At 47.0% G+C, this 24321-nt stretch overlaps 1 protein-coding gene across 5 annotated transcripts in view; it reads right to left on the reverse strand.

The window, feature by feature from the left end:
• The window catches only part of LOC147008439 (uncharacterized), a 77803-nt gene that overhangs the window by 9029 nt on the left and 44453 nt on the right, over window positions 1-24321 (reverse strand). Inside the window, exons 1-4 of one of the 5 annotated variants that reach the window (XM_085864755.1) lie at window positions 22266-22403; window positions 21883-22020; window positions 3640-3817; window positions 3253-3390 (exon numbers count right to left, since the gene is read on the reverse strand). In XM_085864755.1, coding sequence (XP_085720881.1) covers window positions 3253-3390; window positions 3640-3817; window positions 21883-21933 — 367 coding nt within the window. In that variant the 5' untranslated portion in view covers window positions 21934-22020; window positions 22266-22403. Of the gene's footprint in view, window positions 1-3252; window positions 3391-3639; window positions 3818-14264; window positions 16077-20032; window positions 20147-21882; window positions 22021-22265; window positions 22444-24321 lie in introns of those variants that run through there. The other 4 variants (XM_085864758.1, XM_085864750.1, XM_085864754.1 and 1 more) reach the window with 4 other exon arrangements.

The following is a 24321-nucleotide window of genomic DNA, read 5'->3' on the forward strand; positions in this document are numbered from 1 at the left end:
TGAGTTTGTAAAGTCACGTGAAAGACTTTGAGAGCAAGAGGCAAAATATTCTGTGGTCTGATGAGACGAAAATGGAACTCTTTGGTCTGAATGCAAAGCACTGCATCTGGCAGAAACTGAGTGAGGCTCCTCATCCATCCAAAACCATCCCTACTGTGAGGCATGGTGGCGGCGGCATCATGTTGTGGGGATGCTTTTCAGAGGCTGGGACTGCAAGACTTGCAAGGCTCGAGGGAACTATGAATGAACCAAATACAAGCAAATCCTTGAGGAATTGGCTGTCTGATGTTGGCTTAATGGCTTGGGTGCCGGGCTTTGGATCCGAGGGTCCCGAGTTCAAATCCCACTCAGCTGTTGAATTAATACCAGGTGGGATTAACTCGGCCTGTCATCCTTATAAGGTCGGCAAAGTGAGTGCCAGCATCCTGGTTTCCTGTCGGAGTGGCGACCCGTCCAGGATTGTGCCCAATAGCCAAAGACACTGGTTAAGCAGCACCAACGCTCTGCACAGAGTATGGTCCCAATCTCCTCCTCCTTGAGAACCTGCTTCAGAGTGCAAAAGACCTTCGACTGCGGCGAAGATTTACGTTCCAACGGGACAATTACCCTAAGTATACAGCCAAAGCAACACTGCAACACAACAAAGTATTGACTGAGAGGGTTGAATACACATTGACGAAAGACATTTCAGCTTTTCAGTTTTCATTAATTTTTAAAAATTTCAAAATATGTTTTCTCTTTGCCATTATGGGGTATTTTGTGTTGATCAGTGACAAAACATTTAAATTTAATCCATTTTTCAGTCAGGCTGGAACACAACAAAATGTGAAAAAGTCGAGAGGTGTGAATACTTGATGAAGGCATTGTAGGTTTCTCCCATAAAACACCACAAAGGGCACATTGGTGTCTTTATTTTCTTTCTGCCGTGACATCCTCTGGGTGGGTAACTGGTGCACTCGCTTCGGTGCCTCGAGGTGGAGACGGAACACTGTTGTTTGTGTCCTTTATAACATCTTTAAAAACAGTAAGTTTCCTGTTTGGAATGATTTTCAATTTTGTTTCAATTTTGCAGGCAGATTAAAACTATTATCTTCCTCCTCTCCAAGCATGTGCGACCGGGACGGATGCATCGCCAAAGTACTGACAAACTACAGGTTTGTTTTCCGATTAATGTTCAAAATATAACTTTCAACTGAAATGGAGTTGTTCCTCGAACATAAACTGATGTTTGTCGACAGATTGACAGACAGACAAAGTGAACAAACTGCTTAACTCCACCTTTCACTTCGTGTGTGTGCGGCAAGGAACAAAACAAAATAAAAAATAATTGAGCTTTATGTGTTCCACCAGTAGAAGTACCCGTCGCTTCCCTGACGGATTTAATCAAACGACGGAACATTGTACTTGTAAACATTCTGCTCCATTCACTCCATCATTTTTCCGGGGTCACCTTCCCTCTGCTTGGAAGTCAGCTGACATCATCTTCATGAACCATCCTTGCTGCTTCCATCTGCACATGGCGTGAGCAAATTTCACCTCCGCTTCAGTGCGAAGTTCATTCTTGTTTGCTTTGGTCTGAACCTCCGCTTGAAATAAATGAAATGAAACATTCCCCTTCACTCGTGCTGCCTTCTGCTCCTATTGCGCTGCCTTCTCTTCCCCTCAAGCTGCCTTCCCCCTCTCACGATGCCCCTTCCCCCATCACGATGCCCCCTTCCCCTCTCACGATGCCACCTTCCCCCATCACGATGCCCCCTTCCCCTCTCACGATGCCCCCTCCCCCTCATGATGCCTTCCCCCTCACGATTCCCCCTCCTCCCTCACGATGCCCCCTTCCCCTCACGATGCCCCCTCCCCTCATGATGCCTTCCCACCTCATGATGCCCCTTCCCCTCTCACGATGCGCCCTTCCCCTCTCACGATGCCCCTCCCCCTCATGCTGCCATCCCCTCCCGTTGTGCCACCTCCCCATTACCTCAACAGCAATCAATTAGCAGATCACAGCAGGATAGCCAAGAGGTACGTATGATCGCTCTCAAATGTCTTGCCTGGGTTTGCATCCTGACCCAGCTATAAACTGTCATCCCAGTGTTTCACAGGCAGGGTGATTCATAAAAGTGTGTGATGTCTCCCAGATGGGTGTAAAACTCGGCGTCACATCTGCCTGGATCCCCCCTCCTCTCCCCCTCCACACTTTCCTCCCTCCCCTCCCCCTCTCTCACACCTATCCCTTTCTATCCCACCCTATCCCTTTCTCTCATCCCTATCCCTCTTCCTCACCCCTTTTTGTCTCTCTCCGATCCCATCCCTCTCTCTGCTCACCCGATCCTTCTCTCTACTACCCCTCTTCCTCCTTTATCCTTCCCCTCCCTCCTCTCCCTCTTCCCTTGAATATTCCCATCAGCGAAGCGACAGGTAGTATTTGCTGGTAAACAAACACGAATTAAGCTTTAAATTTTACATTTTCACACTTTCCTCAATTAAAAGAGGTTATGATTAACTGTAAATTATTTAATTCGTCAGGTGCTCATGAGAGTTCACGTCCCTGACCCTTCGTGAAGGGTAATGTTGTTAAACGTGTCCTTTATGATCCATCCATGAAGACCACACTGTACAGAGAGAGCATCAGTGCTGCAACAGTCGTTACCTGGGTTATTGGACACAATCCTGGACAGGTGACCACTCTGACACAGGATACTCAAACGGCTCAATCACCCAGCAAGCTGGTATCACTTTGCCAACCTCAGAAGGATGACAAGCTGAGTCAACCCCACCTGGTATTAATTCAACAGTAAAGTGGGATTTGAACTCAGGACCCAAGTAAACCAAGTCCACCACCCTAACCATAAAACCAACACCAAGTATACCTGAATGATATTTCACCAAAACAGATAAACAGAGTCGGGACAAACACACCGATCCCATGACAATGGTTATATAACAGTTCTTGCAGCAGGTCAAAGGTCGAGGTCACATCTTCAGGTCAAAATTTCGTGAAAAATGATTTTGGGTCAAACTTTGACCTTGAACTTGTGACTTCAATCCATCGAGCAGAATTAATTAGTTTCCTGGTAAACTCTCACCAACTCTGCTTTACAAACAGCCGACGAGTTTAGTGGTAACTAAGTTCACCCTTCACATCTTTAAATATAATATTGAACATAATTTGGCCTTAAATAAGTTTGTTACAGGATGAGCTATAAACTCCCAACCTGGTGATGCACAGGGAAGGTGTTGCATCAGTGAGCATACCTTCCTCTGAAAGCAAAGGCAAGTCTCTTGTCTTCTCATCCAGTGATTCCTCGACGACGTTAAAGATGCCACTGGAGTCCTCATGAACAGGCCATTGTGTGCCGGTGCAGAGGCCCATCATCACGAGTAAATCTTCATCTGATTTGTTGTAAACAAGATTAAAGAGGAATCGAATGATGAAGTGATGAGGTATAAAATGATGTCATACAAGATGTCATGTACAAGAGGGAGGGTAACATGTCATGGATGGGATTTCGGTTCACAATTCAATTCCGGCTCCGCTCCAGACATAGTGACATTCACTAAATCAATGAGTTCCTGTGTTAGTACACAGCACGGATCAGTACGGGAAACACAAGTTCTCGGTACGGAGTGAACGTCACGTACCGGGTCTGGACTCCTTGTCCTCGGGTGAACCGACCATGGACCCGCGGTCTTCTGGAGAACCTGCTGGACCGACCACGTATCCTCCATCGGAGCCGCTCTGAGATCTCGGGTCATGGTGGACCGCACGTCGTGTCGGGTGAAGGACGGTACGCTGTGGTAACCGAGTGAAGACCGCGAGCTGTTTGGGGAAAATGCGAACCGCGAGATCGCGGTGTCTGATTGGTTCCCGCCACATCACGTGTCCATGATTTAAAATAAATACAAAGATTGAACGTTTCGTTTTAACGGATTGTTTGTGTTTCAGATTGTGTTGTGAAAGTGGAAAATCAAGTCCGAGTTCGTCGATGATTATTCCCTCGATACGAAACAACGTTCTTTATTTTCTGTTTTTGTATTTATCGACAATCTTCCCTCCATAACGGAGTTATATATGGGTATGTGGGTATGTATGTGGTTGGGTGATAAAAATAAACAAATAAAATGTTGCCAATTAAACTTGATTGAAAAGTAAATGTATTGTTGGAACCCTTTCATGAGAAATATCCTCAAATACAACATGATTATTACATTGATGTGCTTGAACATGTATCTGTTTTTAGAATAATATATATTTGCATTTTAAATGACCTTATATATCTTTTGTACTGGAAGAGGATCAATCTGCTTGGTAAAAAGTGCCTTTAATTCCCCAGAACAGATTGGCCTTCCAATTAATCTTTAATTATAATTCAGTGTAACAGAATTACCAATTATTTTATATACTGTGCTTATTAAGGGATTCTCATGTACAACCAGTAGTTATATTGGTGTCTGAAAGTCTGGTTGGAGACACTATGTCAGTTTCAATGGAATGTTTGCTCAAGGTGATATCCAGGTATTTTCTTACACTCTTGTCAGCTTCAGATTATATATTGTTGCAGGCTGGGGGTCGGGTGAGAAGACCACGAGGTTGGGGAAGCTATCTCGGCTCCCACCAGACTCCCCGGAATTGTAGGCCGTCACACACGGATAATTCCGTGATGCGGCGGGTCGCTTAACCGACCGTGGACGCCAATAACTGAACCACGTGACTTAGGGTTTTCCGTCGAGTTAATCCAGTTACCTAAAAATAACCACGTGATTTAATTACCGGGGAACATGCCCTCGGTATGCCTTGTCCGAACCGGATCACTCCACCGGACTGGATGCAGCCGAGCAACACTGCCAAGGACGTACCGGCTTAGTGCTAAAAGGAACGGATTGTTGGGAATAAAGTCCCGGGTAAGCTAGGATTCGGACCATGATGGATCAATGGAAGAAAAGACAAAAACGAGCAGGAAACATTCCAAATAAAAATTTATTAACAATGGGCGAGGAAAGGTATGTGGTACGATCAAGATTTATTGGGGTGTGTTGTGCAGCGATAGGGGAGAGAGGTGTGGTGCAGCAATAAACAAGCAACTTATAAAAGCAGACAGAGCAGACCGAACCCGAAAATAATAATAACGATCTTCTGCAGGCTTACTTACATAGACAGGCGCCAGGACACACACACACACACACACAGAAAATTCGATGAAGAGGGATTGAGGCAAGACAGGAGAGGAGTTGAGGCTACCTTTGTATAACTGGTATCTTTGTATAACTGATACGCGGAACCCGAACAAGCCCGCAATACGTTTGGGGGGAGTGCTCCGTGGTGCCGCACCCCAACTGACACTTCGCTCCTCGCCACCGTGGGCGTGAAGGAGGGGCTTGAGTTGGAAGGGTGTAGTCAGCGTCATGTGGGTGGTAAAGAGGAAGAGGAGCCCAGTGATGACGACAGAAGGAAGTCGAGGTCCAGGTTGAGCGGCAGGGCAGCAGAGAGAGAACGAGGAGTCCGCTCGGACCTTTATACGCCTCGCAGCGCGGGGTGGGGGGCCACTCCGAAACTCGGTGTCGTCACCCGAATCGGGTGTTCTGATTGGCCCCGACCCCCTGCGCGGCCCGGCCACAATGGCCGGAAACTGCAACACTCCATTTCCGGCAAGGTGACCCCGAGCTGTGGGAAGGTCTCACTCCGACCCCACGACATGACACGATTCGCCCACACTGAACTCCACGCCATGAATCGTCTTGCAAGAACCCCCGGGCCTTGCCCTGATGACCGGCCGAGGCCAGCGTCGGTCTCGCACGCACGCTCGTCCCCGACAAGCGCTGGCCAACGCGCCCGCTCCGTGTGCGCCAACGTGGCCCAAACTGTACAACATGCCCCCGCCCGATCGCAGCTTCACTAGTCATAGAGGCGAGGGGACGTTTGCAGGCCGCGAGGACCGAAGGTACAATGTTATGGCGAACCCATGCACAGACAGTAAGATGTGTCCATTCGTGCCCGGCGCTGTATGGTAACAGTCGCGAGCGGCATACGGGTCTGCATTCAAGCACATTCCGTACAGTGCGTGTGGATCCGCCATGAGGCACGTGGCCAGCGCTCGGGTGATGGACGAAACCCGATCGATATAAGTAGTCCAGAAATGGGTTGAAAAGTACGTGTTTCCCGTATCATGCACAACGTGGTGGGGTGTTGTCTTTCTGTTATCGGCCTCGGTACGCGTTCCGTGCAGGGTGAGCGTCGTGCTGGGTGTGTTTCCTGTGTTGTGGAGACACCATCGGGTGGAAATTACCGCTGCGAGTGCGTTTGGCACGCTGTGTTTTGTACGGAGGGTTGTTGTCTGCTTGGCCTTTGCGGAGGACCCATCTCACAGCGAGGGGCGCACGTGACTCAGATTTACCTCAGGAATAATCAGAGGAGTAGAAATGAAATGAAGAAGAAATGATGGAAGCAAACCGAGCTATGAGATCGTCGCAACGCACGCCCCTGTTGTCCCACTAGACAAAAGGGAAGGGACTATCTACACGTATATTAATGGAATAACTGTCTTGGACCACTATCTGTTGGATGCATGCGGTTCCGAGAACCGCAACAATATCTTTCCCTCGCCTTTTCAATGCGGGCTGACTTTGAACCTCCAGACCAAGGAGCCATCTGTGATCCATCCCAGCACCCAAAGGACTGCAGTCTTTACACCATTCTGTCTCCAGGATGATCAAAACATGGTTGGATGATCTCACCCCCTCTGAAAACTCTTATCAACCTTTAGTTCATAAATATTCCTTATCCCTTCAACATGAAGCTGACCCCCAGATGGCTGCTGCAACAAAGCTGCGAGTGATTCTTCCCTGAGCCCTCAACATGTCAACTATGGCGTCAGCATGTTTGGAGGGTAAACAGACCTCGTCCCACTGAAAACTACAAAATAATTCAAAGTTTCTATGCACTGCAGAGTCGGGGAAAGAGTGCGTTGCTTGTGTTGCTCCGATTCTCCGTATCGATGTTTGTATTTGTTTTTCCTGTTTTAATTGACTCAAATGTACAGGAGGAATTGAGAAATTCTTTGACACACGCTTGGAGCAAGATCACCTGGTGGATTCAGAAATACTGATTGCACAGAGAAGTCCCCAAAACCCCCCAAAACCCAACGACTTTTCCAATCATTAATTATTATTATTTGAGACACTCATGGGAGATGTTGAACACAGAAAAGACCCAAACATAACAGAGCAAAAAGAACATCGTGGAAAGGGGGGGGGGTGGAGGCAGGGACACAACTACAACAGGGTAGAGGTATGGAGGGTCACTTGGATGAATAATGGGCATGGGAAAGAATGAGATCAGAGGGAGGTGGGTGGACAAAGAGGTGAACAAGCTGAATGCAAGCTCAAACACAGCAAGAGGGGGAAAGGAAAACTGGAGATGGTATAAGAAAAGGATGGTGAGGAATAAGGGGGAAAAGTACATTAATCTGGAAAGGAAGAGGTCGGTTTGTGTTGGGCTTTATTTTGGAGAGGGTTTGGGGAGGGCTTTACTTTGGAGAGGGCTTGGGGAGGAAAGGAAGGCTCGGAGAGGGGGAAAATATCATGAATATGGATGGGGTGGGCGGGGGGGGGTGTTGGTGAATTGAATAGCTATCTTGAAGACGGAAGAGTCAGATTCATCAGTCTGAGCAAGTTGGTTCAACAGGCTTGAGAAAGGAGTAACAAATGAGTGGAGTTGAGCAAAGAGCCTGGATTTTGGGAGTTTCAACAAAAGTTGGTTCCTGGAAGAAAGCCCTTTGGAGCAAAATTCGGGGATGGGGGTACAGAGCAAGGCAGAGGGGTGCAGGACCAGAAACTAACCTGGAGAAGACAGAGAGACCACCGGTGTGAGAGTAAGAGAACCATAGACTCAGCTTCATTGCTGGAGATTCCAATGATTGTGATGGAATTGGTTTCTCTGGCATCAAGAAGTGCAAGGTGAGGAAAGGGTACCAAAACTAAATGAATCACTCTTACTTTTCACATTATGATGTCATTGTTAATGTAAAATCATTCCAAAAATTACATTAAATAATGTTATGACAGAGAAGTTCATTAGATGCGGAACATCTCATCGTGCTGGAAAAGAAAATCGAAGAACAAACAAACAAATCAAGTTGAGAAGTACAAACACCAAGCAAGCACCAAAATTGGGAATCCAATCAAAAATCTTGAACACTATTTCCATGACTACTTCAACTACAACAACGTCTACTCCGACCACAACGAGTCCGCACGCCCAGCTAAGGGGTGCAGTGATACACTTTTGTGGATTGATCCATTGACATGTCGTTCCCTTGGGACAGGGGGATCCTGAGGTTCGAGCTGACATTTTGGAATTTTTTGCCCGTGGTGCCGAAGATTGTTCGCAAAATCCCGAAGACGCACATTATATTCACTCCCGATTGGAATGTTGTGAAATTCCCACATTTCCATGAAAAACGTTGTTATGAAGTCAATAAGACAATAAAACATCAAATTGAAATCTCCATCTGAATTTGGATCAACAATTATGCCGTGAAGTGATGATGTAATCATGACAAAGGTGATCCCTCAAGACATTTCCCTTCGATGTTTTGTTATTCCTTTTTCAGGATTTCAAACCCATACAGATCCTTGTTCTGCTAGTTTCTCTTCTCATAAATTGCTTTGGATGATTGTTCTAGTTTTTATGTTGTCACAGAATCACTCCCGTTGCTCTGATTAACTGGTGCAATATCAGCGCTCTTTAACGTCCAGGTTCCTTTTGCAGATCCTGGTATCACATTTGGTTCGTACTTGGAAGAGTTCTCTGAGACTGGGATATTGATGCTTTTGCACATGTGTTGGTGGATTGATCTTAACACCTTGTTGTGCCTTTGTGTGTACAGGTGTTCTGACATGAGGTTTTTACATCCCAAGAGATGGTGATGGTGTTTTCTGTTTCTACCTTACAGAATCTGCACCTGTCCTGATTGACTCCATCCGGCCATCTTCTTAAAGTGTCCATGGTGTTGGGTATTTGCAGTGCCTGCAGAAAGTCTACACCAAATTTTCAAATTTTTCACCTTTTGTTGCCTTCCAGCCCGGAATTAAATTACATTAAATCAGACTTTTTCCCTGTTATTTACCCACCGTCACCGACAACTTCTAAATTAAAAAACAAATTCTCCAAATTTCAGTAAAATTAATTAAAAACACAAAACAAGAATATCTTGGTTGGATAAGTGTCCACCCCCCTGAGTTAATACTTGGTGGAACACCTTTGGCAGCAATTACAGCTGTGAGTCTGTTGGGATTGTTCTGTTGGGATCAAGCAATGACAGTGCCAACACATTGATTGGGCAATATTTGCCTATTCTTCCACACAAAACTGTTCAAGCTCAGTCAAGCTGCATGGGGAGTGTTGATGGACAGCAATCATGAAATCATGCCACAGATTTTTGATTGGATTTAGGTCGGGGCTCTGACTGGGCGACTCAAGGATATCTTTTTGTTCCTTCGCGACTCCAGTGTGGCTTTGGTTGTGTGCTTCAGGTCGTCGTCATGCTGAAAGGTGAACTTCTGTCCCAATTTTAGTTCTCCTGCAGAGGGCAGCAGGTTTTCCTCTCGGATCTTTCTGTGTTTTGCTCCATCCATTTTCCGGTCTGTCCTGACAACTCACACCCTCACCATGTCTCTCCGAAAGGACCGTCTCGAACCCCCCATCTATTTTCTCAACAATCGTCTTCAAGAACTCCTTTCATTCAAGCTTCTGGGTCTCATTATTTGCCATGATCTTTACTAGGAAAGCCACATCTCCAAGCTGGCCTCCAAAGTCAATTGCCAACTTGGCATCCTCCATTGTGTGAAGTCCTTCCTTGACACACCTGAGATTCAAACCATTTACCAAGCTTTCATCCGCAGTCTAATGGATCACTGCTCCCCCCTCCGGGGTGGTGTTCATGCCTCACACGGAGCTCGACTTAACGCTGTGGAAACCAAGGCTTTTTGGATCATTGGTAACTCCCTGATCATTGGGATCTCAAGCTGAGTCGTTGGATCTCTCACCAGAGGCAGGTCGGTGGTCTTTTTGTCTTCGACCATCTCCTCCCTGGCCTTGTCCCCGCTGCTCTGTCTGTGATCTGTACCCCTGATATTGTTACGGATCTGGCAGCCATTTGCACACAGGCAGCCAGAGTCCCAGAAGTTCAGTTATTTCGATAAGTATGTGTTATAGTTAGGGTCCCATCCCCTGTATCTAACGGGAATTACATGTGTGTGCTGTGAAGTTTCTTTATAGTTAGTTTTTTCAAACAAATCCCTTCACTTCCTCAAACCACCAACTCCATTGTCCACGTGTTTTTGGCTAAAGGCGTGGGCGGAGCCTCGATCGCATCAGATCGAGGCTCCGCTCTGAGGAAGGGCATGGAGCGTTTCCTCCAGCCAATGGGCGAAGGGCGAGCAGGGCCGAGGCGCTCCAGCCAATGGGAGGCCAGAGTGCCGAAAGCGACTACAGAGCCTCTTCGGGGGGTGGGCCTCCAAGACGCCCCGACACCCCCCCCCGAGACGCCCCGTCCAATCAGGAGGCTCATCTCCTCAGGGCCGGCTCCGCCCACGCCAGATGTCGTGTTCGCCCCGTCCAATCAGGAGGCTCATCTCCTCAGGGCCGGCTCCGCCCACGCCAGATGTCGTGTTCGCCCCGTCCAATCAGGAGGCTCATCTCCTCAGGGCCGGCTCCACCCACGCCAGATGTCGTGTTCGCCCCGTCCAATCAGGAGGCTCATCTCCTCAGGGCCGGCTCCGCCCACGCCAGATGTCGTGTTTGCCCTGTCCATAGAGAAAGAGTAGAGTGGTTGTCAAGACCAGAATACGGGAGTCATTGTGGCCTATTGCTTTTGGTCTGTCGTGGTGGCTTGGTCTCGGTCGTGGTCCTTTGCGGTGGCTCCTCGTGGTGGTGGCGGCTGAGCAGCCAGGGTCGTGGGCCCGTGGATTTCGGGACGTGGGTTCGAGTCCCACCGTGGTGGGTTGGAGTCCGGTGTGACCGCACGAGGCGGGAAGTTACCTGGCCTGGCTCTGTTCCCCCCAGCTCGCCTTCCCTCTGGGCTGAGGGGCCGAATAAAGACCCACGGGGTCCATTTCTTTTGTGTGTGTGTGTGTGTGTGTGTGTGTGTGTGTGTGTGTGTGTGTGTGTGTGTGTGTGTGTGTGTGTGTGTGTGTGTGTGTGTGTGTGTGTGTGTGGCGCCAGTCTGTTAGGTAGAATTGTTTAAGTGTTTCCTTTTCATTGCACATTGCCTGCCTAATATTCGGTTGTAACTCTGCTCTGTGTCTCCCTTCCCGATTATTGCCCCCATTATAAATAAACCCCCAATTGTTAAATGTTCCAGTTCGTTGCCTGTCGTTTCTACCACAGACCCAGCACGGTGCGTTTTGGGAATTCGGGAGGCCGTGTGCCGTAAGTTGTCGTTTGGACCGACGGACTTTGGTAATTCCGCTCAGTTGCACCGGACCGAGGTCGCCAGAGCAACCCGGTTCGACAGAGTCCGTCGAGGGTGTAACTTCCCCGGTAATTTGACGACGTGAGGACTTAGGTATATTGAAATTCGGCAATTAACCCGACCCCACGTCGTATAAATATTGGCAACCACGGTCCGCTAAGGGACCCGTGAGCTTTCAGACTTATCTGAGAGTCACGACCCAAATCCCGGGGTGTTCGGTGGAAACGACCCCACTGCTCTTCCTCGTGGTCGTTTATCGCCACCGAACCCCAGCCCACAACAAAATTTCCTCAAGGACTGACAAAACTCCCCTTCTTCTGAAAATGTCAAAATCAAGAATCACAGCTCACCTTCACTCTTTCATTCCTCTTTTTCCTGCCTCTGGAATAAACTCCCACACTCTCCTCCCTCCAGGTCTTCAAAGCAGCTGTTCACTACCATCTCACATCTTCCCCTATCCAAAATCTTGATATTTACTGCCCCCGTTGATCCACCCCAAACCCACCTCCTTCAACTTCTCTGTTTTCCTTCCTGACAGTCCCTGAAGTGCTATCCTTTTTATCCCATCCCATCCCTCTCCCTTCCACAGCTATCCTCTTCTCTTTTCCCCCCACTATTTTGCGCTTCCCTCTCCCTCCCTTCTTGTCTCCTGCCTTGTGATATGTTTCTGTGTATTTGTTCTCACACAAGCCTCGACTTGGTACACAAAAAACTATAAAAAGTGCCCCAGTCCCTGATGATGAAAAGCATCCCCATGACATGATGCTGCCACCACCAGGCTTCACAGTAGGTGTGGTGTCCTTTGGCTGATGCGCTTTGTTGGGTTTGCACCAAATGTAGCGTTTTGCATTTTTCCCAAAAAGTTCCATCAGACCACAAAACTTTTTTCCACATGGCTTCAGAATGTCTGGAGTGTTTTTTTGTATTCCTCAAACAGGACTCAAGGTGGGCTTTTTTGTGTCATGTCTCCCTTCTTCCCACCTGACCGTAGAGCCCAGACTTGTGGAGTGCTTGGGATATTGTTGTCACATGCAAACCAGTAATCAGTCCTTGCCATGAAGGCCTGCAGCTCTTTCAAAGTTGCCATTGGCCTCTTGGTGGCCTCTGATCAGTCTCCTTGCTTAGTCATCCAGTTTGGAGTGACGGCATGATCTCGGCAGGGTCTTGGTGGTACCACACACTTTCCATTTCTTAATAACGACTGTCTTGACTGTGCTCTAAGGAATATGCAAGGTCTTTGAAATATTTTTATACCCATCCCCTGATCTGTGCCTTTCCACAACTTTATCCCGGAGGTCTTTTGAAAGCTCCTTGGTGCTCATGGTTGATAATTTGCTGTGAAATGCACGACCCAGCAGTGGAAACCCACAGGAACGGCTGATTTTACTCTGAAATCATCAGAATCACTGCAATTTAAACAGGTGGTGGTCAATAAACCTGGTGTGTGATTTTGAAGGTAATTGGTTCCACCTGAGCTGATTTACAATTGCCATTATAATGGGGGTGGACACTTATCCACCCAAGATATTGTGACGTCCACGGGACTTGAACAGTCCCGCCAACGTAGAATGAGCCGAAACGATGGAGGCGGTTTATTCTTATAACCCAAAGATGGCGGTTCTAATCGCTCTACCGCAAACGGGACGAGGAAGGTGGCACGAGTCGCTTTTCACTGAGTTAATGATGTTTATTTCTCTAACCAGAAATAATAAGACTCGGCAAGAGGAGGGATCCGGGGCGATTCGACGGGATGGTGGTGTGGGTTCGGGCGTGGGGAAAACACAGACAATTACAATGGATATACAAATCTCAAACCGTCTAAGGCGCCAGGTACACACACACACACACACACACACACACACACACACACACACACACACACACACACACACACACACACACACACACACACAAAACGTAGCTGGTCCTGGTAGTCAGGCTGGATCGTGGTGTAGACTCAACAGTCCCTGGATTGGCGTCGGACGAGCTGGCGTTGCGCTCGTCAGGGTCAGGAGACACCGTGGTGCTGTCGACCTCCTGGTGTCAGCGCAAGTCCGCTCACAGCCACCAGGGAACCAGTTCTGGCGCCAAGTTGCGAGCAGGAGAGGGAGGCAGGTCCGCCCGCCGTTCGACCCCGTACTCCGAGCCAGCAGAACCCCAGAGCCAACCGAGCTGAGGGACGAGGCACAGCGAGGCCACGATGAATCCAGCATCGAATCAGCGCAACAAAACAGCACGCTCCCAGCACAACAGCCTCCACCAAAACGGTCTTTCTTTGCCAATCTTCTTCCTCCCACCCCTTTTCCCCGAACAGAACCTTTTTATCCTCGAGTCCTCGTCACTTCCAATCGAGCCGTTTTATTGGCCCTCCGCCGTCGCCTTCCGCAAATCGTGATCACGGGGCGGAGCCATCCGCAGCACTGTCCTGTGACGTCACGGCAAGCCTCCAGGGAATACTAAAAGGGTTTACGCAGACAGACTTACCCTAACCCGTGTCCCTATCTAATTACGTGACAATTATCATTTCCCCCTTGAAGAAATGGACATTTACAAGACAACTTATCACCACTGAATTGCTACTTATTACATCGAGATCCTGGTACACTCGAACAGCATGGCATACCTAATTAAACATCCTAATGTTTGAATGTTTGAATTAAACACCCTTTGAATGCATACCCCCCCCCAGACGTAACAATATTTTAGTTTTGTGTTTTCAATTAATTTTCTGAAATTTGAATTTGTTTTTTCACTTGGAAGTTGTGGGTTACGATGTGTAAATAAAGGTGGAAAAACTCTGATTTAATGTATTTAATTCCAGGTTTTCAGGCATCAAAAGGTCAAAATTATGAAAGGGGGGTGTAGACTTTCTATAGACACGGTACTCTGACTCGTTCTCCATCCCAGTTAACATGACATCTTCCAAACCACTGAAAATGCCTTCTTTGTCTCTCCCCAACTCTTTCCAGATCTTTTTACAATCTTCCTGCTCTTTTGTCGTTCTCCCAGTTGTCGGTGTATATTTGTTGATGTATATTCGGTGATTTCTCTTCTTTGCAATTGATGGCGCTGGATTTGCTGAAACTCCATCCCATGTGTGGCATCATATACTCGCACCTGTTACTGGAAATTCATTGCTTTGATGTATTCTTTGTTGTCAAGATGCAGATGATGTATGATTGAACGCTTTGTTTCACACAGAACAATTGGAAGGTTTCTCTCCAGTGTGTATTCTTTGATGTGCTGATAGAGTTGATGATTGATAAAATGCTTTGTTGCAAACAGAACAATTGTAAGGTTTCTCTCCAGTGTGTAATTTTTGATGTCTCGATACAGATGATGGATTAATGAAGGCCTTGTGGCACACAGAACACTTGTAAGGTTTCTCTCCAGTGTGTATTCTTTGATGTGCTGATAGAGTTGATGACTGATTAAATGCTTTGTTGCAAACAGAACAATTGTAAGGTTTCTCTCCAGTGTGTAATCTTTGATGTCCAGATAAAGTTGATGGATTAATGAAGGCCTTGTGGCACACAGAACACTTGTAGGGTTTCTCTCCAGTGTGTATTCTTTGATGTGCTGAGAGATTTGATGACTGATTAAATGCTTTGTTGCACACAGAACACTTGTAGGGATTATCTCCGCTGTGTATTCTTTGATGTCGAGATACAGATGATGAATGAGTGAAGGCTTTGTTGCACACAGAACACTTGTAAGGTTTCTCTCCGGTGTGTATTCTTTGATGTCCAGAAAAAGTTGATGGATTAATGAAGGCCTTGTGGCACACAGAACACTTGTAGGGTTTCTCTCCAGTGTGTATTCTTTGATGTGCTGATAGAGTTGATGACTGATTAAATGCTTTGTTGCACACAGAACACTTGTAGGGATTATCTCCGCTGTGTATTCTTTGATGTCGAGATACAGTTGATGAATGAGTAAAGGCCTTGTTGCACACAGAACACTTGTAAGGTTTCTCTCCGGTGTGTATTCTTTGATGTCCAGATAAAGTTGATGGACGACAAAAGGCCATGTTACACACAGAACAAATGAAGGGTTTCTCTCCGGTGTGTATTCTTTGATGCATATGTAAGTTAGATAAATGATTGAACGCTTTGTTACACACAGAACAATTGTAAGGTTTCTCTTCAGTGTGTGTTCTTTGATGTGTATATAAGTTCGATGACTGACTAAATGCTTTGTTGCACACACAACACTTGTGGGGTTTCTTCCCCGAATGTATTTTTTGTGAACACTTGAACGGTTTGTGCAACCTTTGATGTGACAACAGACATGAATAAGAAGCAAATCCCTTCTGACACACAGAGCACCTGTATGACGTCTCACCTGTGCATATTTCAAAACATGCTTTTAAACACGATGAGGAGGTGAAGTCTTTGTTGGAAACAGGAAAATTGTTTGTCTTCTCACTTCTTTGGCTCTCCTGTTGCAAGACATTGATACATCTGTCGCAGTTGTTGTTGTTTGTCGACACACCCCAAAACTTGTCAACATCCTGACAAAAAGTCTCTGTCAGGTGATGATCGAAAGAAACTTCTCCGTCCAATGACGAGGAACAGTTGACACTTGAAGACTTTTCAAATTTTTTCTCTGCAAATTGACAATGGAGCAAAAACATCAATAAATCACTTTTACAACTTGAACAGCACTCGTAGAGCACATTGTCTCACCTTGCACGTTCATTACCTTCGCATTCTGCGAAAGGTTATGTGTTGGTCGCTGTGTATTTGTTTATTTATTTATTTGTGAATATGTGTGTTTGTTTGTTATTCGCATCACTCAGAAAGTATTGAACCAAATCGCTTGAAATTTGGTGGGATGATGGGTTATTATCCAAGGAACATTTGGTTAGATTTTGGGAGCGATCGGGTCAAAGGTCAAAGTCAAGGTCACGGAAAGGTCAAATTCGTATTTTTACCATAGCGCGGTCAGTTTTGATGTAATTGGCATGCAACCGATGCCAAAATGTTCAGAATTCATTGCCCAATCTTGTGATGGGCGACATGACACAATTACGTCATTACCCTTGTTAGCGGTTGGGGGTCAAAGGTCAGTGGGGTCACGACCTTTCAAAATATGCGGTTTTTGTCATAACACGGTCAAATCAAAACCGATTTGCATGAAACCAACACCAAAATGTTCACTGTTCTGTTCCCCCCACTCTCATGTCAAGAACAAAAAAAGTAGTGGAGGCGAAGGTATGCGCTCTACCGAGTGCCCATTCTAGTTCTGAATAAAATTACCATTATTAACTGAATACCCCACTATTATGGCCACTACTATCATGGATCACATGATCGTATCATCCATGCACCCACAATTATGTTGTCGTCAATGATCTACACAAAATACCCATAATGACAAATTTAAAACATGTTTTTGGAAATTTTAACAAAAAAACCTGAAATATCTTGCCACAATAAGTACTCAACCCCTTTACTCTGGCATTCCAAATTGAGCTCAGGGCATCCAAATTCCTTTGATAATCCTTGAGATGTCTCCACAACTTTCTCCCTTGTATCTCTCCCTGGTTCATCCCTCCTATGTCGGCCTATGTGGGAGAGTATGTGGGCCTCTCATTCTCTCACCGCAGGCAGGTCAGTGGTCTTTCTGTCTTCTACTGTCCCCTCTCCGGTCTCGCCGCCCCGTTTGATCTACAATGTCCCCCCACCCCCATATTTCCGCAGGACTCTTAAGGTCCGCCAACAACCCCCTTCTGGAAAAAAACTGCCAAAACCAAGACTATCTGCTCACCTTCACTCTTTCATTCCTCTTTTTCCCTGCCTTTGGAACGAACTCCAACACTCTCCTCAATCACACTCTTTCCTCCAGGTATTCAAAACAGCTGTTCACAACCACATCTTATCATCCCCCATCCAAAACCACGATCTTTTCTACCCCCGTTAATCCACCCCAAACCTACCTCCTTCAAATTCCCTGCTTTCCTTCATGAAAGTCCCTGTAGTGTCCATCTTGAATACCTCGTGTTCCCCACCCCATCCCTCACCCAACCACAGATCTCCTCATGTCTCTGCTCCCCATTGTTTTGTCTTTCCCTCTCCTGCCCCCCACCCCCTCTTGTTGTGCGCTGTGTGTTCGCTCTCATACGAGCCTCGACAATGTATACAAAAAAACAACTTGATTGGAGTCCACCTGTGGCCAATTCAAATGATTGGACATGATTTCGAAAAAGAAACACACCTTTCCAGATAAGGTGCCACAGTTGAGAGAGCAGAAACTCTTCCATGAAGTCGAAGGAACTGTCTGTAAAACTCTGAGATAAAATTGTGAGGAGGCGTAGATCTGGCGAAGGGTATGAAATCAATTTCTTGTGTTGAAACGTCCCAAGATCACAGTGAACTCCATCATTCGGAAATGGAAAGAATATGAACTACCCAGACTCTTCCTAGAGTTGGCTGTCCGAACAAACTGAGCAACCGGGAAAGAATGACCTCTGTCAGGGAGGTGAAGAAGAACGCAACGACCACTCTGACAGAACTACAGAGTTCTTTCACTGATATGGGAGAACCTGTTGGAAAGACAAAAGTCTCTGCAGCATTTCAAAAATCAAGGCTTTATGGGAGATTGGCGAGACGGAAGCCACTCCTGAGAAAAAAGCACATGACAGCACGTCTTGAGTTTGTAAAAAGTCACGTGAAAGACTTTGAGATCTAGAGGGAAAACATTCTGTGGTCTGAAGAGAGGAAAATGGAACTCTTTGGTCTGAATGCAAAGCACTACATCTGGCAGAAACTGAGCACAGCTCATCACCCATCCAAAACCATCCCTACCGTGAAGCATGGTGGCGGCGGCATCATGTTGTGGGGATACTTTTCAGCAGCAGGGACTGGGAGACTTGCAAGGATAGAGGAAACAATGAATGGAGCCAAATATAAGCAAATCCTTGAGGAGTTGGCTGTTTGATGTTGGCTTAATGGTTTGGGTGCCGGGCTTTGGATCCGAGGGTCCCGAGTTCAAATCCCACTCAGCTGTCAAATTAATACCAGGTGGGGTTAACTCGGCCTGCCATCCTTACGAGGTCGGCAAAGTGAGTGCCAGCATCCTGGTTTCCTGTCGGAGTGGCGACCTGTCCAGGATTGTGCCCAATAGCCAAAGACACTGGTTAAGCAGCACCAACGCTCTGCACAGAGTATGGTCCCAATCTCCTCCTCTTTGAGGAGAACCTGCTTCAGAGTGCAAAAGACCTTCGACTGCGGCGAAGATTTACGTTCCAACGGGACAATTACCCCAAGTATAGAGCCAAAGCAACGGTGCAACACAACAAAATATTGACTGAGAGGGTTGAACACACATTGACGAAAGATATTTCAGCTTTTCAGTTTTCATTCATTTATTAAAAAAATCAAAAAATATGTTTTTCCTTTGTCATTGGGGGTATTTTGTGTTGATCAGTGACAAAACATTTAAATTTAATCCATTTTGAAGTCAGGCTGGAACACAACAAAATGTGAAAAAGTCGAGGGGTGTGAATACTTGATGAAGGCATTGTAGGTTTCACCCATAAAACACCACAAAGGGCACATTGGTGGCTTTATTTTCTTTCTGCCGTGACTTCCTCCGGGTGGGCAACTGGTGCACTCGCTTTAGTGCCTCGGGGTGGAGATGGAACACTGTTATTTGTGTCCTTTATAGCATCCTTAAAAACTAAGTTTCCTGTTTGGAATGATTTTCAATTTTGTTTCAATTTTGCAGGCAGATTAAAACTATTATCTTCCTCCTCTCCGTGCATGTGAGATCGGGACGGATTCATCGCCAAAGTACTGATAAACTACAGGTTTGTTTTCCGATTAATGTTCAAAATATAACAAACAAATGGAGTTGTTCCTCGAACATAAACTGATGTTAGTCGACAGATTGACGGACAGACAAAGTGAACAAACTGCTTAACTCCACCTTTCGCTTCGTGTGTGTGCGGCAAGGAAAAAAACAAAATAAACAAGGACAAATGTGGCCAAGAGCAGCGTCCTAAAGGTTTTGTCTTCACCAGAAGAAGAAGAACAAGAAGAGGAAGAATAAAAATAATAATAATAATAAAAAAACAACAACTTCCGATATTTCGTCACGTGCCATCACGTCACGTACGTTATGGACGATCTTCTTTCATGACGAGAAAATAGTGTATTTACGAAATTACAATATATTAAATGGAATAATCTTTAAATCGTAACGTGAACTTTTTGAAACTTAAAAGCAAATGTCCGAAGATATATAAAAGTTCATGATGGACGCTCTCAAAAGGCACCCTCAATGTGAGGCTCTATAGAGGTGTTTAGTATTTAAGGAGATCCGGATCCTGTGTATAAAAGAGCCGAGTCCTAAGGTTTTGTCTTCACAAGAAGAAGAAGAGCATGAAGAACAACAAGAACAAGAAGAAGAAGAACAACAACAACAACGCCGAGCTCTCTTAGAGCAGCGTTCGCTGCACCAGACGCTGCTAAAAATAATTGAGCTTTATGTATTCCACCAGTAGAAGTACCCGTCACTTCCCTGACGGATTTAATCAAACGAGGGAACATTGTACTTACAAACATTCTGCTCCATTCACTCCATCATTTTCCCGGGGTCATCTTCCCTCTGCTTGGAAGTCAGCTGACATGAATCCATCCCTCCACATCATGAACCATCCTTGCCGCTTCCATCTGCACATGGCGTGAGCAAATTTCACCTCCGCTTCACTGCGAAGCTCATTGTTGTTTGCTTTGGTTTGAACCTCCGCTTGAAATAAGTGTAATAAAACATTCCCCTTCCCTCGTGCTGCCTTCTGCTCCTATTGCGCTGCCTTCTCTTCCCCTCAAGCTGCCTACCCCCCTCACGATGCCCCCTTCCCCCCTCACGATGCCCCTTCCCCCTCATGCTGCCTTCCCCCCTCACGATATTGCTTACCCCTCAAGCTGCCTTCCCCTCACGATTCCCCCTTCCCCCCTCACGATTCCCCTTACCCCTCAAGCTGCCTTCCCATCCCCTTGTGCCACCTCCCCTTCCCTCAACAGCAATCAATTAGCAGATCACAGCAGGATAGCCAAGAGGTACGCATGATCGCTCTCAAATGTCTCGCCTGGGTTTGCATCCCGACCGAGCCATAAACTGTCATCCCAGTGTTTCACAGGCAGGGTGATTCATAAATGTGCGTTGTCTCCTAGATGGGTGTAAAACTCGGCGTCACATCTGCCTGGATCCCCCCAACTCTCCCCCTCCACACTTTCCCCCCTCCCCTCCCCCTCTCCCTCTCTCACCCCTATCCCTCTATATCCCACCCCTATCCCTTTCTCTCATCCCTATCCCTCTTCCTCACCCCTTTTGGTCTCTCTCCGATCCCATCCTTCTCTCTCCTCACGCTCTCTGCTCACCCGATCCTTCTCTCTTCTCCCCCTCTTCCTCCTTTATCCTTCCCCTCCCTCCTCTCTCCCTCTTCCCCTCTCACCTCCATCCCCTCTCACCTCCCTCCTCTATCCTTCCCAACCCTCCTTTCCCTCGTCCCCTCCCTCCTCTCCCTCTTCCCTTGAATATTCCCATCAGCGAAGCAACAGGTAGTATTTGCTGGTAAACAAGTAAACAAACACGAATTAAGCTTTAAATTTTACATTTTCACACTTTCCTTAATTAAAAGAGGTTATGATTAACGATAAATTATGCAATAAGTCAGGTGCTCATGAAAGTTCATGTCCCTGACTCTTCGTGATGGGTGATGTTGTTAAACGTGTCCTTTATGATCCATCCATGAAGACCACACTCTGTACAGAGAGAGCATCAGTGCTACAACAGCAGTTACCTGGGTAATTGGACACAATCCTGGACAGGTGACCACTCTGACACAGGATACTCAAACGGCTCAATCATCCCACAAGCTGGTATCACTTTGCCAACCTCAGAAGGATGACAAGCTGAGTCAACCCCACCTGGTATTAATTCAACAGTCAAGTGGGATTTGAACTCAGGACCCAAGTAAACCAAGTCCACCATCCGGACCATTAACCCAACACCAAGTATACATTTATGATATTTTACCTAAACAGATAAACAGAGTCGGTACAAACACACCAATCCTGTGACAATGGTTATATAACAGTTCTTGCAGCAGGTCAAAGGTCGAGGTCACAGCTTCAGGTCAAAATTTCGTGAAAAATGGTTTTGGGTCAAACTTTGACCTTGAACTTGTGACTTCCATCCATCGAGCAGAATTAATTAGTTTACTGGTAAAGTCTCACCAACTCTGCTTTACAAACAGCCGACTTGTTTTCGTTGTAATTAAGTTCACCCTTCACATCTTTAAATGTAATATTGAACATAATTTGGCCTTAAGTAAGGTTGTTACAGGATGAGCTACAAACTCCCAACATGGTGATGCACAGGGAAGGTGCTGCATCAGTGAGCATACCTTCCTCTGAAAGCAAAGGTAAGTCTCTTGTCTTCTCATCCAGTGATTCATCGAGGACGTTAAAGCAGCCACTGCAGTCCTCAAGAACAGGCCATTGTGTGCCGGCGCAGAGGCCCCTCATCACAAGTAAATCTTCATCTGATTTGTTGTAAACGTGATTAAAGATAAATCTAATGATAAATGAAGTGATGAGGTGTAAAATGATGTCATACATGTACAAGAGGGAGGGTAACATGTCATGGATGGGATTTCCATTCACAATTCAATTCCGGCTCCGCTCCAGACATCGTGACAATCACAAAATCAATGAGTTCCTGTGTTAGTACACAGCACGGATCAGTACGGGAAACACAAGTTCTCGGTACGGAGTGAATGTCACGTACCGGGTCTGGACCCCTTGTCCTCGGGTGAACCGACCATGGACCCGCGGTCTTCCGGCGAACCTCCTGGACCGACCACGTATCCTCCATCGGAGCCGCTCGTGGATCTCGAGTCATGGTGGACCGCACGTCGTGTCGGGTGAAGGACGGTACGCTGTGGTAACCGAGTGAAGAGCGCGAGCTGTTTGGGGAAAAAGCGAACCGCGAGATCGCGGTGTCTGATTGGTTCCCGCCACATCACGTGTCCATGATTTAAAATAAATCCAAAGATTGAACGTTTCGTTTTCACGGATTGTTTGTTTCAGATTGTGTTGTGAAAGTGGAAAATCGATTCCAAGTTCGTCGATGATTATTTCCTCGACACGAAACAACGTTCTTTATTTTATGTTTTTGTATTTATCGACAATCTTCCCTCCATAACGGAGTTATATATGGGTATGTGGGTATGTATGTGGTTGGGTGATAAAAATAAACAAATAAAATGTTGCCAATTAAACTTGATTGAAAAGTAAATGTATTGTTGGAACCCTTTCATGAGAAATGTCCTCAAATACAACATGATTATTACATTGATGTGCTTGAACATGTATCTGTTTTTAGAATAATATATTGTTGCGAATTCGCGCCCGCCGGCGTGCGAGCGGCCACGTAACCCGAATCGCGGCACGTCGCCCACCGGACGGACAATTCTGTCGTGACCCTCTCGGACTAACGCCGGGAACTAGTCACGGGTGGGCCTTTCGGCCTCACCACGATCGTGCCAATCGGCCCCCCGCGTGGGATAGGGTTGTTCGCCAAACTCGACCTACCTAAGTACCCACGCGGAGGGTAGACCGGGCGATCGCACCTCGCCGCAGGTCGACTCCGGACACGGGCCACTGAAGCGACCCGTTCCGTACTATCGGGATAACCGAGCGGTGTTATATCGTCGACCTCGACGGTTCCGATTAATTATCGGGCGTATTTTGCCCACTACCAACCCTTTACGTGAAGTAAGATGGAGATTCAATTCAAGAAAAGACGAAGCAAAACGGGAAAACAGTTCAACATAATGCACATTTATTCCGCGGCACACGGAGAGCACACAGATACAATTACAACAATTATGCACCTACAGCAAATGCTACAAAAGAAACACAACAATGCAGATCTACTACCGACTACGCGAGCACATGGCAACACTTACACAGTTTTACTTTACAGACGGCGCCCACAACACATTTACTCAAAAGCAAAAGAAAAGGGCCACCCTCAAAGACACCCTTGTCTTTGAGGGGGCAGACGGGGCCTGTGGGCCAATATTTGCGCGGGACCTGAAAGAGTGGTCAGGTCCGCGAGACCGGGTGGATCCTCCCCGTGTCTTTGTGATGAGCCGCCAATGATGGGGCGCGGCGGCGCCCCGACTCCGCGCTCCTTCGCGGGTTTTGTTGGCACCGCTTGGAGTTGGGTGGGAACGGGGCCCCCTTTTCGCACTATCTCAGCGCGGGGGGGGGGAAGGGAGTGGGGGAATTGTTGATGCTCTGGGGAAAGAGGATAGCTGGCTTGCTTGGGTCCCGCGACGAGCTCGTCGCCGACCGCCGTCTTCCTTGCCTCGGACCGGACCCGAGCTATTCGGTCTCTTCCGCCATTCTCCTCAGCCGACTGCAGCAAACCACTTGTACGCCCTCGCCTCCCGACTCACTCCGCGCTCCAACCCGACTCGACCGCGCTCCAAGCTCCAGGATTCCCCTCTCTGCAGCTCCCCGACAGACTCCGAACCCCGACAGACTGCCAGCTCCACTCGGCTCTCCGACCTCTCCAGACTGACTCTTCCAAAACTGACTGCCAAATTCACCCCGCGCTCGGCGCTTTATAGGCCGGCAGGAGAACCCATATGCAAATTTCTGGATCAGAACGAGCTCGGGGGTGGAGCCATGCTCGCCCATTGGACGGAGGAAAAAGGGGCGTGAGTCTCCCCTGATCCGAGAATTTGTATATCCCGATTCTACTCCGACGCGCCTGGAGGCGGGGCCAAACCGACCCGCGCTTGCTGATTGGACGGATCAGAAGTAGGCGTGTA

Source organism: Eptatretus burgeri, chromosome 19 (assembly GCF_056783735.1).
Source record: "Eptatretus burgeri isolate ZD-2024b chromosome 19, Ebu_testis_v1, whole genome shotgun sequence".
Taxonomy (NCBI): domain Eukaryota; kingdom Metazoa; phylum Chordata; class Myxini; order Myxiniformes; family Myxinidae; genus Eptatretus; species Eptatretus burgeri.